General features: G+C 32.6%; 1 protein-coding gene across 1 annotated transcript in view; it reads right to left on the reverse strand.

Annotated features, from left to right (window-relative positions):
- Positions 1–6: 6 nt before the first annotated feature.
- Positions 7–15,288, reverse strand: part of LOC106466239 (protein cornichon-like) — a 55,533-nt gene continuing 40,251 nt past the window's right edge. Inside the window, exon 5 of the mRNA XM_013926490.2 lies at positions 7–3,780. Coding sequence (XP_013781944.1) covers positions 3,753–3,780 — 28 coding nt within the window. The 3' untranslated portion in view covers positions 7–3,752. The remainder of the gene's footprint in view (positions 3,781–15,288) is intronic.

A 15,288-nucleotide genomic window follows, 5' to 3' on the forward strand; every position in this document is an offset into this window, starting at 1 on the left:
AAAAAAAAAAAAAAAAACCAAAAAAAAAAAAAAAAAAAAAAAAAAAAAAAAAGTTTTATACAGCTAAGGAACAAGAAACTGTACTGTGCAACATGTGAGGCTACTGCCATGTTTTGTGCCAGAATCTGAATAGGAGTTTGGGTCTTACCTCCTCATAGCCTGGAAATTAGTGTGAATTTGGCCACATTAGTAGGCAATTGAGATTCTAATTATTACAAGAAGTTCAAATTCTCTATTTAGAATTAGAAAAGAGTACTGGAAAGCTTTGTTTTGGAATAAACCCACCAAAAATGTCTCCCTGACTCATGGACTGGGTGTTAAAATGAAGCATTATTAATATTAATTTTTCATTTTATTTCATGACATCCTCTAAATAAAATATATTCTGCATGTAAACCATAACTGACTTTAATTTACTAACAAAACTTTGGCTAAATAGTTCTTTATCTATGTACAACAATTTCAGGCTAAGTAATCCAGAGTAAGGGAGCCATAAAAGTTTTTTAGATTGATGAGTTATCAAACTTTGTAAACTCAGGATTTAATACTTATACAAGTAGTAGAGAATGCTACTGACTTTCATTTATTGTAAAAATTGAGTTCACATTTGTCTTTGATAAATAAATTACACTACGTAGAATGTTACAATGAAATAATGTTTTGTTTTTTTCCCATACCAAGTGGTTTTTATATAGGAGAAAACTTATTCTATTTTAAACAAGAAGATTACATTGAATATTTAGTCTAGGAATTGGTTAATTTTGGTGTAACTACTGATGGATGAATCTGTCAAATAAATTTTAGCCATTTTTCAGAAATGACAACTTAGTACTATATTAAACTTTCTCACAAAGTTGAAAAATAGTTGATGCATTTAGAAATGGCAAATTATATTATTTTATTTTTCAATATGACTCAATAATAAATTATCTAAAAAGTTGTTTTTATTTCTTACCATTAATTTCAAAGCATTTGAACACACTAGTAAAAAAGAGAAAAGGAATAAGTAGATCCTAATTATTTTAAAATTTGTATTTATGAAATTAAATTTATTATCTCTGGATAGACCAATAGCTATTAATTCAATAATCTATCAATTTATGTCTCATTTTCCTATCAATTTCATTAACTTTTGTTTTTAAACTTTTGACTTTTATAAAATTTCCTGCACAACAAAAAGCATTCTAAAATCTAACCATGCTGAAAGGGACATTTTCTTCACTGTTCCTGGTTTAAAATTTCAAGATATTTGCTATGATATATTGGACAAGGGATGAAAAACAATAAATCACAGCATACCTTTTGGTTCAAACATGACAGAGATTTATAAAGTATTCACTACATGCAAGTCATGTTTGTTTGTAATTAAGCACAAAGCTACACAATGGGCTATCTGTGCTCTGCTCACCATGGGTATCGAAACCCGGGTACTAGCGTTGTAAGTCCACATATATACCACTGTGCCACTGGGGGGCTGTAATTCATGACTATATATAAAGATCCATCAGTGAGCTATTGAGACTATATATATATATATATCTAGTTGGAGACATTAAGTCCCAAATATGGGATACTTTATGGAAGTGCTTCTACTGAAATATGGCAGTGAAGGTAAACTAAAAAGAAAAAATCAAAATGAAAAGATGACATCAGTTTCCAGAATACCTACAAAAAAGTAACAGAATAGTCAGTTTTTGGATCTGGTTAGAGGCAACCAAAACTTTGCTTTACATATCTTCATCCTCATTAAGACAATCCTAAGGTAAAAGATTTAGTAAACTAGATGCAAAGTTACCTGATCATTCAAGGTCACAAGGAATGCATAACTGACACCATACACTAGCAAAAGACTTTATCGTAAATTAAATACAAGTACGTTAAGTAAGTAGAAATAATTACCAGGAAAAGTAAAACAAATGGGATAAGACAATCAATCACCCTCCTTTTCACCAAAATCTTGGGATTGAATAGAAAGATAATAAAAGTATCCTAACTGAAAATGAGAAAAAAGTCCCAAAACTAGCAGAAGTTGGAAAAACATTTTATGTAAAAAATAAAAAAGGCTAATGATTCAAAGGTATCAGTGATCAGCCTTTAGAACTAGATCTTGTCTAAATCTGGAAATGGCCTTTAACCAGAAGAACAACTGAAATGTAAAGAACAAAAAGTCATCTAGTGAAGTTGATACAGTGTAAGAAGATAAAGCATAGGATAGTGCTGCTTGACATCTCGAAATGGAATATATACAAGTCTGACTATGAGAACATTTAAGAAATGCTCCAAAGGATTGTACAATGGCCCCAGAAATGAAGATGTTCAATGCTGTAATGGAAGAAACACACTAGCAATTTCTTATGCAGAAAAGAATACTCATTAAAAAAAATCTACCAGACCATCAAAAATTAATTATATTACTGAAATAGTAATGCTTTTAAAGAGGAATTCATAAACAGGGAGAGGTGAGACACATCCTGGTTCCAAACATACTCTCCTTGAACCAAACTCTCTCATTTAAAATGGAAATGTGTGAATGCAAACTTGAACATAAATGTCAATCACTATTTGCATTTGTGAATCCTTGAAAATGTCACTGGATTGCAAAAACATCCTGGGAAGAATTCTATTCAAAAAAGATAATTGTTTAGCAATCAGAAAGTTTGGAACAAACAAGAAGATCGTAAAATCACATAAAAAAAATAACACAATTGAACTAAACAATAACAATTCAACTTTGTGAATACAGAACAAGGCCAACACAGTCTTTTTCTTTCACCATTACAAGAGCAAAATGGTGCCTCTCAGACAGTACACACTCCTAAAACCCTATAGGAAACAAGAACTGCAACCCAAGTCAGTCTGAAATCAATAAAAGTCACAAAAGTATGGCAATTTCTATAACTGTTCATCATAATGCAAAAAAGGTCAAATAAGTCAAACATGTATCTTGTATGCTGATGAAGGCTCATACATTGGGCAATAGGTATACATAAACATATAAGAGTTTCTTTTCTTTTCTGTCTAAATTCCAGTTGGTTAGTCTAAAGATTCAATTACCAGAAGACTGTTGCTGAATTGTGATTAAAAACCATTTGAGTGAAACAACAGTGAAGAAAAGACCCTCTCTCTAAAATTTTAATATGTAACTGTACTATGCACAGTTGCAATTAATAATCACTCTACCACTGACACCTAAACCCAAAAAATTAAAATAATACACATTGCAGTGTGATTTCAGATTTACCTAACTTTATCCCATCTCTATGAATCTACCAAAAACTAAAGCAAATTTTCATACAAACTTGGAAGGTTATATCTGTTTTTGATTTTTCAGACAAACAAATCACATGGCTATAGAGAGTACAATTTTCAGAGGCCGGGACACTATGAAAAACATCATCTACCCAAGGATATTTATAGTAAGAGTTTTAAAAATTACTACAATATTCATTCAATATTTTAACAAAATTTGTATGCATTGATATCAGGTAGTGTAAATAAATAAAATAATTATTCACTCACATCTAATGGCAAACCTTTAAAACATATTTTCAAACATACACCTTTCAATTTTGATCATAAATCACTTAGTAATACTTCATTGTGAATAACTGGTTTAATCTACAGATGAAATAAACATCAAGGAGTGCAACTAAAGTTTTTTCAAACTGTTTTTAGCATGATGTAGTACTGACACTTGCTCTCATATTGTAAGTTGATCATTCACCTTGGGAAATACCAAATGCAGAAATAGTCTATGTTGATATCAGGGTGTAAATCATTCTGTCAAAAAATACAAAGATAATGAAAAAATATTAAAAAATTTATGTTAAGTAAAAGTATGTATACATACAAACTTTACTGTAACTCACAAAAGAAGTTTGGAAATTTACATGCAAAGCTTTTTTTGTTGTTTCAAAAATTTTTAATTCTGCATAGATCATTCAAATAGAATCCTTCATCATGGACAAATTCTATACATCATAATTTTTAAGTTACACAGACTTCTCACCATTTGCTTTGTAAAGTCATTTAACAAAGTTTAAAATTTTGTTTGATAACCAGCATGGTTTCACTAGGGGAAAATCTTGCCTTAATAATTTGTTGATATTTTTTGAAGGAGTTACTGCTAATGTAGATGAAGGTCTAGGTGTGGTTTTCAGGGCACATCTGTCAAAGTGCCACAAAAGACTTCTTAAAATATTATCTCTGTAGTTGTGCGGGGTAGATTGGTTAATTGCACAGAAAGCTGGCTGGAAGAAAGTAGAGGGTTGCTATAAATGGCATCAGGTCAAACTGGATTAATTTCACAAATGGGGTACCTCAGGACCTTTTCTCTTTCTGATTTACGTCACAGATGAAGGAATGATTAATAAATTATTTATATTTGCTGATGATACTAAGGTTTTGGGTGTTCCTGGTTGTGAGGAGGATGCTGCTACTTTACAAAGGGTTTTGAATTATTTGGTAAGTTGAGCAAATAAATGGCTTTTAATTATTTTATATGCAAAGTAGCACATTTAGGGTATCATATTTGAATTATGAATATGATTTTGATTGAAATAACCTTAACAGTGTTATGGAAGAAAAGGATCTTGGTGTTCTGTTTGATCAGTCTCTTCAGACACCTGAGTAATGTGCTATTGTTAGTGGCAGAATTTTAAGTTGTATTTACAGAAATACTGAACACAAGTCTAAAAAGGATATAATTTCATAATACATGTCATTGATTAAGACATTCAGTCATGGGCCCCTTATCTTAGGAAGGATACTGAATTGTTGGAAAGTGTTCAATGAATGATTCCTGGGATAGAAAGGTTGTCATACAAGGACAGGTAAGATCTCTGAAATTTTCTCTTGGAAAAACAAGAAGAGAGTTAGATGGGATCTGATTGAGATATTTAAGGGAACTGATAGTGTTGATTCTTCATATATCTCATATTTAATGGTGAGAATGATAGGACTACAAGACATAAATATAAATTTGGTAGGGTTGGAGTCACCTTTAGCTCAGACAGCTTTGTTTTTCTAACATAATGGTTTGCTTTTGGAATGGATTACCTTCAGGTATGGTGGATGCAGCAAATTTAAAAGAGTTTAAGGAATAACTAGATAGATATTTAATGATAAGGTCTGGATTGAGTGTTTAATTTATATTTTAAAGTTTAGTTGAGGGGATGACCTAAGTGGATCAACAGGTCCCTTGTCCTTATATGTATGTATATTTAGTAATTCTGCATGATTTAACAAAACATTTAAAATGTTATTTTACAGTAATTTGATTGCTTAACTACAGCCAGTAAAAACATGGGTACACTCATCCACGTCCTTCATATAATTACAAAAATATTAGTTGTATTATTATGGTAAAAATAATTCTTTAACACACTAGTTATAAATAAATAAGTTGTAAAACTTTCTTGCATCAATTTTAAAAAGAATGCCAGCTGTTTAGAGTGTAGCTAATTAAATTTAGGTTTCCTTGTATACTACAATGTTTCACAAAATATGTGTAGTGAAAAGAAATTTCTGTCTATATCATACAATATGATCAATAGACAATTACACCTTCACAAGCCCAAAACTTAAAGTTAATTATTCTAATACTAGGTATGCTATCTATAATGGGGAAAAAGAGGCTAAAGTATAAACAACATTCTCAATGCACTCACCAATACATTTAATCCTGAAATTAAGGATATCATTCACATTGTCTTCAAACATGCTTCACAATTAAGTTTGCCCAGTTGGTTACTTAAAGAAGAATCTTATGCATCAAATAACAAGCATTATCTTAAACAACTTCTAAAAAAGTTAATCTCTAAAGCACAGAAGAAGTACATATATATGTTTAAACTAACAGCCTTACAACATGAAACCAAGAATACACTTACCATTCTTGTAAGATAACAGTATAAAAATGTCTCTTCAACTAATTAGCTCTAATTATGAAATTGATGAAATTTGAGAATATTGTTAATACTAATGAGACAACAAGTACTTATCTTCTGATCAGATAATAAACCATTTACACAAATGCCTTGTTTATGATAAGCTAAAAAATCAATAAGCATTCAATGATAGACATTCTCCACAGGAAATGGTGGAATAAATTGTGGTAAACATGTTGAAAAGTTTATAGTTATTAAGAGCTAAAATTATCTGCAAGTGGCAAGTAAATTATGTTAATACTTTTTCAACTGTACAGTTTTACTACTGTTAGTATTATTATTTTTTCTGTTTAGTAATACATCACTGCATATATCTAAAGTATACCAGTAAGTAGCCCGAGTTCATGACTGTGTTGGAATTTGGTACAAATTAAAAGCAAAAGACCCTAATCTTTTAAAGTGTTGATTCTACATTTATATAGTTCAAAGCACTAGCATGGTATTCAAAAAAAAATATGGTCAGGTTGAGAAACTAATTTTGCTCTCCTTTTTCTATAGCGTTCATGTCAGAATGGCACCTTTAACACTGAATGTTTTTGCTTACTTTAGTATGACCACATAAAAATAAGGAGGTTTAACTAGAGAGAAAACATGTACATATAAGATTGAAACTGTTATCTTATAAAACAGGAAAATGTATCTTAACAAACTTGTCATATTCTTGACACAAAAATCATGACCAAATTGTGCCTTAAATTACTATTATTTTAAAGTAAGACTAAAATTAATTGAAAGATTTTGATGTGTGTATTTTATCAAGACAAGTTTACTTTTTCTTTTTGAGATTCCACTCTCCCAACCCTTTTTTATGCATATGACACTGTTGTTTCTCTCCCAGTTCTCAAAAGTTAACATTTTTATACACTGAAAATGTATTTCTGATATGTACTTACCTCCTTCTCACATAATAGCTACTTTTGTTCAGTGCTGTCCTCTATACATGCTAATTTTTTTCTCACCACTAGCCTTGAAATTTCCACCTACCCCACATTCAGCATGCAGCAACCCTCCACCAATAGGAGCATGACACACTCTCCTGACACAGGTTACTCCTTTTATACTATTCAGCCTAACCTTCACTTTGAGATTAGGCACAAAAGAAGCACCAGAAGTGGATAGGAAAGGTGTAAGAAAATGTTCACTTCCGATACAATATCTTACTTACCTCTTCTCACATAATAGCTAGAATCCTGCACTGAAAAAGTGTAAGGACCATTGCAAAAGTTACCTAGAATAGCACTCTTTGGAAAGTGTCCAAAGAATGTCCAAGTAGTGTGACCTCTCTTGAGTGGTGTACTCAAAACCAAACAGACTTCAGGTTCCTGGTCTAGCTCCATGTGCAACCTGAACTTACAATTCATGACATGCTGTGGGTGCCCTAGCCAACCAGAGTACCTGTCAGCCAGTCCAGTTCCTTGCATAATTATGATGCAATATACCACAACGTGACCCCACAACTAGCAGTCTTGTGGAATACCCCATCTTAACAGTGTGCATTATAGGCCTAGAAAAAGTTATATATATATAGACTGGAGGTCAAGCCTCTGTTTTTATCTGGTGCGGCATCCCAGCCAACTGTTCACCTGGTTCACCTTTTTGCTACACTAGTCTCCAGGGGTCCACCCAGAGGTGCTGTGCCAGGGTACCCCAGACAGTGTGTGTGTGTGTGTGTGTGTGTGTGTGTGTGTGTGTGTGTGTATATATATATATATATATATATATATATATATATATACTCTTTGTGTGATAAACTATACAGTGCAGATTTTGTGATTGACAGCCAAAAGTATACCTGGACAGGCATCACTTGTCACTGAGCAGGATCCATTACCTATACAGGACATGACCCTGTAGGATAAAGAGAAAAGTAAACTTGCCAATACGCTGTTGAATCATCTCTTGGAGAATGGCAACAGGTGGTATGTGATATCCAGATGAGAAAGAAATGGCCACATGATGTGGGTAGTGGGAGATGAACATGTTAGATGTAGTCCACATGCCAGACAGAATGACCTCCTCCAAAGGACAACACAGATGAACAGCCAGGGAAAAGTAAGATATCAAATCTAGTGAGATGGCACCTAGAAGAGATGTTGGAATTGGAAGAAAGGGATCTGTAAGCCAATGGGATAAGCTGAGGAATCCAGACATTCAGGGTAGAAGGAAAAAGGTCTTGTTGAGAGGATGAGTTCCAGGGAATGAATAACATGGAATGAGAACCACAGAAGGAAGCCGTGGCAGCAATACAACAATGGAGAGCACAATAGGACAGAAAAGTCTAACTGGGTCTGCACGGAAGTATAAATGGGAAAAAAGAAGGGATGGAAATGGCATAAAAGAACTGCCCTCACAAGCCACAGATGTCTTGGGAAGGAAGCTAAGATCCAGATAAAGGAGAACATAGGTGTGGTAATAAATCGTAGAGAAAACATCGATGGTAAGATGTTTGACCTCCGACAATCACAGGCCAAAAGGAATAGGAAAGAGGGTGAGAACCAGGAACCAATGGGATAAGTTCTATAAGTAAGAGCCAGTTGTCTACAGAATGATGAAAATACAAGCCCTAGGCATAAGTAGTTAAGCTAAGGCCCTGACTACTTGACAAAACACTGGATAATGGAAATTGCCCTGGGTAGGAGATTGATCAGTGGGTAGGCATGTAGGTACAGGTTGGTACAGAGAGCATCTACAGCCAAAGCTAGGGAATGATGTACTGAGGACAAAAATGTAGATAATTTGGTGACGTGATGTGTGGTAAAAGCATCCAAATGGCAAGTATCCCATTGTGTGTAGAGCCAGTGGAAAGCCTGAAGGTCTAGGACCTCTTTGTGGGGAGGACCTATTTGGGTCAAGAAAGACAACCCGCAACCAAATTGAAAGCAACCAGAACATGATACACAAAGAGGTGTGTGTGAAAAGTATGGGCCCAAAAGAATAGTTCTAACATTTGAAAACACAGCAAAAGTGAATGGGTGCCATCCTCTTGATTGATGCATGAGACAAATATGAAGTGTCAGAATGGATTCTGACAAATGTGCTTCATACAGATGGAAAGAAATGATCCAAAGCCTGATGGATGGCCAGTAGTTTCAAGATTTCGATATGCATGATCATCTTGACTGGAGACCAATGACCTGAATCCTCCTGATGCTCCAAACACAACCCCAACCCATAAATGAATCATCTGTGAACAGGTACAACTTGGAATGAGGAACACCCACTGTGATGTTGTATCTGTTTAGCAACCATGTGAAAATGATTAGGAAGGAAAGTGGGTGATGAATAATAGAGTCTGAGGGATCCCTGACAAGGTTTCACTGGTCATGCAGCATTCATTGAAGGGTGTGCATGTAAGTATGACCTAAGGATATAAGAGCTTTCATGAAAGCCAACTTCCCCAAAAGAGAAAGAACCTTACAAGTAGTGAGTTTTGGACAGGTAAGGGCCAAGGTGACTAAAAACTCCCTTGACAATTGATGAGGAGATGCAGGCTGAGCCCAACTTAAGGAGTAGTTGAAAAAGTGAAACAAGGTACTGGGTAGGTGAAAAGAATGATTTCTACACCTAGATGATTCAACCTACACAAGCTGCTTCTGTCAGAAGCAACTGTGTGTGTTCGTGTGCTACCAATTCAAATGGAGCCAGTAAGAGCCAGTTGTCCACAGAATGATACAAATTCAAGCACTGGGCATGAGTAGTTGAGCTAAGGCCCTGACTATTTAAAGTGCCTAAAGGGCAATGTATAAAACTGGTACCATCTGGAAAGAGGAGCAATAGGGATGTGGTAGTATGCAGCTGAGACAGCTACCATGTATTAAACGACCTTTGATTTTTTTAAGCAAATTAAGTGTATTCTTTGAGGTTCAGTGTATAGGACAACCTCTATTTTCATGCAAATCTAGGATATTATTTTTAAAAGAAATTCTTAGAAGCTATTTTTAAACTGTGGTAAACTGCACTATGGGGTAATCAATACAACCATAAGTGTAGTATTTTATACTCTTCAAACACTACAGACAACTCAATGCAGCATAACTTAAGTCATAAACATGTAATAAACAACTTTACAAAGTTTTCATCACAGTTGAACTGTTTTTCAATTACAAAACAATATTAAACCTTAAGATAACAGCAATCTCCTACAAAAACATGTTTACAAAATTAGTGTATGTTACAGAAACTAACTTTTTTGATATAATATTAGCAATATTTTAGTATGACAGATGAGATCAATACATTTCAAATCAAAAATGTCTTGATTAATTGTAACTGGCATTTGAGATAAGTAACAAATTATACAATTACAAATGTGTTATGTCAATGCACTTACTCTAAAAAGTAAACAAAAGTAAAGGGAACAACGTAGTTTTGGTTAAATGTGCTATTAACCAGAGAGTTCTTACTTGAACTCCTCTTTGAACCTGTGTATAAGACAAGGGGTAAAATCAGGCATCGTTTTAAGAGTAAACAGTATCATCTTATACACTGGCAAATACAGTACCACATTGAGAAACAAAGCAAAAAAAATAAAAAATCAAGTGTGAAGTTAACAACATGAGCAAAATTTTGTAGCATTCAGACAACTGTGCCTAAATGATAAAGAAAGATTAGGCTGATACAGGCATCGGGAGTGTATGTTGCACTCCTACTGGTGGAAGATTGCCTCATGCGTACTTGTATGCAAAGATCCAATAGAACCACATTGAATGTGGGGTAGGTAGGAGTTACAAGGCAAGTGGCAAACAAAAACATTTGTGCATATAGGTAGCAACATTAAACGAGAGAAGCTACTATGTGAGCGGACGTAAGATACCATATCAAAAATGCTACTTGACTCATTAAAATACATTTCTCATGATTTGAAAACTGTAAAAATGTGTTTCTTGAGTTCAAACATCTCAACTTATGACACCCATCACAATTCTGGTATTTGAACACTTCTCATCCTTAATTTCAGACATGATATTTGAATACAATTTGACAGTCACTTGTCAGCCAAAGTTTATCACAGTGGAAATCCATGGGTACCATTTTCTGTATTCAATCTTTTCAGCTATCAATATATTTTTATTCCTATGTATGTCAGACTGAAAAAAAGAGAATCCAATTTGAGAAAAAATATCACATGTAATGTATATTTTCAGAAAATGGGATTCTAGCCAGTGAGCAGTTCTGGATTACTTACCTGTACATCATCTGAACATTGGAAAAAATATTTCTTCCTTGTAATTTATGCCACTTGCCTATGAGATAACTCTCACTACAAAAATCTTATTATGCAAACTTATACCCAAATTTCACATTAGAGCACTATGTACACTTACACAAAGTAATATTAAAAAGAATAGTAATATTTATATAATTACCTTACTGAATAAGTAAAAATATAAAGTAAAGCTTCAGAGATATTAAGAGAACAGTATAAAAACATTTAGATCTTTATCATAAAGAAGGCACTAACTTACTAAATGAAAGTAATTTTCTACCATCAATAAATCATGAAGACTTTTGCCACAGAAGCTGACTGATAAGAATAAAGCATCTGTTACTTTTTACAAAAATTATAGACAAGTGAACTAAGTCAATAAGTAAAAAAGCTTTCTTTAATGTCTAAAACTTCAGCTCAGTCAGTATTATGTCATTCACAGGCGACAGACACATATTTTTTTTAAATTATCCTAGTTAACCCTCTCACCTCAGGTATCCTTTACTGTGCATGACACAAGTTTTTAGTGTCTTACATTCAAAATTTAATTAAACTATATTTTATTTATGTTATACCAATTAGTATAACATAAACTCTTAGCTAATAATCCATATTTTAATAGTATATAGTTCTTAATTTTATAAAGCAATATTTAAAAAATCCTGAATTTCCCCTAGTGTGACACATTTTCTCTAGGTACCTCTTCATCTCTATTTTATCCATACACCCTCCCCCAGAAACTATGAAATAAATGTAAATCACTCACTATAAAATCGTCATTGCTCAGACAAACCATAATTTTCATAGCCTTCAAGTTTGTTTGGTTATCAAATAGAAAATCAGACCCCCCTCCTGCCACACCCACATTACATTCTTTCTTTCAGAATTTGTTTAATTATACATTACCTACAAGCAATAGAAAGTCAAGGTTTTCATCCATCAAATGACGTATTCTATCACATTGTCTTCTGAATACAGAATAGTCAATTTCACTTCTAATACAACTTTGGTACCCATAGAAATCACAACGGCTAGCTTGGATGCATTTGTAATGACTCTTATCGCACAGTTATAAAGTCAGAAAAATTATGATTGTTAGAGAAAATTGTCTACTTTTTGCATATCATTACTCTATGTTCTTTGGTGCATTATTTAATTTAAGTAAAAATTATTTAATGAACTCCTACCATTAGTATAAAAATTATGGTTAAGTATCATCGATAATCGACAGCAAAAACAAAATCCTCGGGTAAGTACTTTATTTCAATGTTTTTACATTTATTCTTTATTTATTATCATAAAAGTAATTAATATGTAAAAATAAAGATTATGTAGGTTAGTTAAGGTTAGATTAGGTAAAATAAAAATATTTCATGATGCTCGCATGTGAGCAGCTCCAAGTAGCTCGTGGGTAATGTAATTTGATAGTGTAAAGTAAGCTGCACATTCCCCAAGTGATTTACAACTTATAATGGCACAAATAATAGTTAGACACAGTTCAAAGGACAAACAAAAGGGGCAATAAAACAATAAAATTTAATTATAAATAGATGTATACTGTTACGAGTTTAAAGCTACTAAGGATAAACAAATGTAGTTTCACACTACATTTGAAGGCATTCTAGAGAGAAAAGAAGGGTAATTTAGATTTATTTTGATTTTTTGTTTTTTGTAGGTGGTTATAAGGTCAGTCAAACTGACCAACCTTGTATAGAGTTAGATAAAAAATAAAGTTATACTCAAAACAAACATTTGAAATGTAGTTAGAAGGTTTTAAGAAGTTACACAAATAAAATTTGAGATTTTTGAGATGAAGTATTTTTAATCTAAACATGAAAATCACTTTGCACACAGACTATTCAAAACAAATGCTCGATATATTCAAGGAGTAATCTTTTTTTTAATTTATGAAATATAACTCACTAAAAATATGATTTTTTGTATGTGAAAAGCTTATAATGTTTACTGAAAAACTGCCAAATTTCATGAACATATAAACACTATATCAAAATTTAGTATCAAATCTATAGACTCTCTAAGAGTACAAAAAGGTCAAGTGGTCAGTCAAATTGACCAAGCTCGTGTGGAGAGAGTTAACTTGTTATTTATGAAAAAGAAGAAAGAAGAGATAAAATATGATAAAATAAAATAAAATCTAATTTGACAGTTCAACTAAAAATATATAAAGCTGGAAAATCTCAGTATACTCTCAATATCATTACCTCACTCACATGGAAGATGAATTTCAATATATTCTGTAAATTAACAGTAAAAACCCTTGCAAAATTAACTATATATTTTCTTGTGATAATTACACACAAAGAAGACTGCTGCAAAAAAAGTTTCATCATGCAAGAGAAAAATTACACAATGAATAATAATGTTGAAACAAAACCTGATTTTTTTTTTTACAACAAAAGCCTGAAATATTCAGAATTTGAAAAGCAAAATCTTACAAACATACTATTCATAACTCTGAAAAATAAGCAAATTAAACTTTGCCTGATGGATGATACTGTGAAAGTTAATTATATTGAATTTTAGTTCTTTGGATATGGAAATGTGTGAAGATGCTCAAATGATAACATACTGTGTTGATTAAAACTGGGTAGTCAAATCGACATAAATGATTACCTATGAGTAGTGACTACGTTATTTAATGTTACATTGATTAATTGAAATCATCATTAAATTGATTAATGCAACAAACATAATCTACTAGTGTTTCTGATTACTGTAGTTTTCAATTATTTCAACTGTTCAGTAACTGGAGTTGAAACATGATTAATGTCATGCAAACAATCAACTGACTAAAATTAGTGTTTCCTATAATTTGTCTTGAATAATCAAAATTACAATTAAATCAATTAATGTGATGAAAATAATCACTAATTGAGATTACAGTTTCCAATTATCATCTTTTATTATTCCAACTATCCAAATAATTGAAAAATTACCACAATGCTTGTTTGTTTAGCACAAAGCTACATACTGAGCTATCTGTGCACTACTCACTGCAGGTGTCAAAACCATATTGTTACCATTACAAATTGTTTTTTGCTTTGATAATGTAACAATCAGTTAATGATTCCATCAGTTAATCAATTAGCAAGTTCCATTAATCACTCAGCTCCAAATAAAAATTACTAAAACACTGCAAAGAAACAAGTAAAAGAGCTTAAACTTGAGAGATAATACAAAAGGATTCCAAAAATGTTAAACTTTTTTCACATAAAAAAAAAAATTTCCTCTAGCAAGTTTCTAGATGTACTACTTATTAGGAAGAATAGTTTATAATTTGAATCTAATGGGTTCTTGATTTTCTGCACAATTACACAAGCCAAGTTTAAAATAACTGTAAGTATATACTTACATATCACTACTTAAAACAGGATTTTATAATTTCTTAGTTTTTAGTTGTATTTTATTTATGTTAGTGTTGCTCATTTTTATCAATTTGATAGAAACTCTTTTAAACAATCATATAATAAAAACAAAAACTATTTTCTGAGAATGCTGGGCATACAGAAGATAATTCAATGGTGTATGGTAAACATGTAAGTAACTAATTATATACAAGGCCAGATTAATGGGGTGTGGAGCTCTTTATAGTTGTTCTGTAAAGCATTTATGCTAGAGGCTGGAAACCTGGGTTTGAATCCCACTTAAGCAGCAACACAGATAAGTTAGCAGTGGACTAGATGAAAGGCAGCTACTCAACACCACTCACAACTAACTCTTAAGCTACTCTTTTACCAACAAATAGTGGGATTGACCATCACATTATAATACCCCCATGGTGGAAAGAGCAAGCATGTTTGGTAGTAGAGATTCAAACCCATGACCTGCAGATTGCGAGTCGAGTGCCCTGGCCACAAGGCCTAGTAGAGAATAATGGCTGCTACTGTAAACACAATTACTTGTAAACTAAAATGTCTTTCTTCTTTTATCAAATTGATTTATAATGTCTTCAAAGTCAAGGTTATTTTGGGTTCAGTGGTACATGAGTGAGAGACCACACAGTTTCTGCTGTACCATAGGTGATCTTTCATTGATTTTTCAAACAGAGGATGTGACAGGTGGGTGTGGCAGGAGGGGTCTGATTTTCTATTTGATAGCTCTGTAACCAAACAA

The sequence above is a fragment of the Limulus polyphemus genome, unplaced genomic scaffold (genome assembly GCF_000517525.1).
Source record: "Limulus polyphemus unplaced genomic scaffold, Limulus_polyphemus-2.1.2 Scaffold2202, whole genome shotgun sequence".
Lineage (NCBI taxonomy): Eukaryota > Metazoa > Arthropoda > Merostomata > Xiphosura > Limulidae > Limulus > Limulus polyphemus.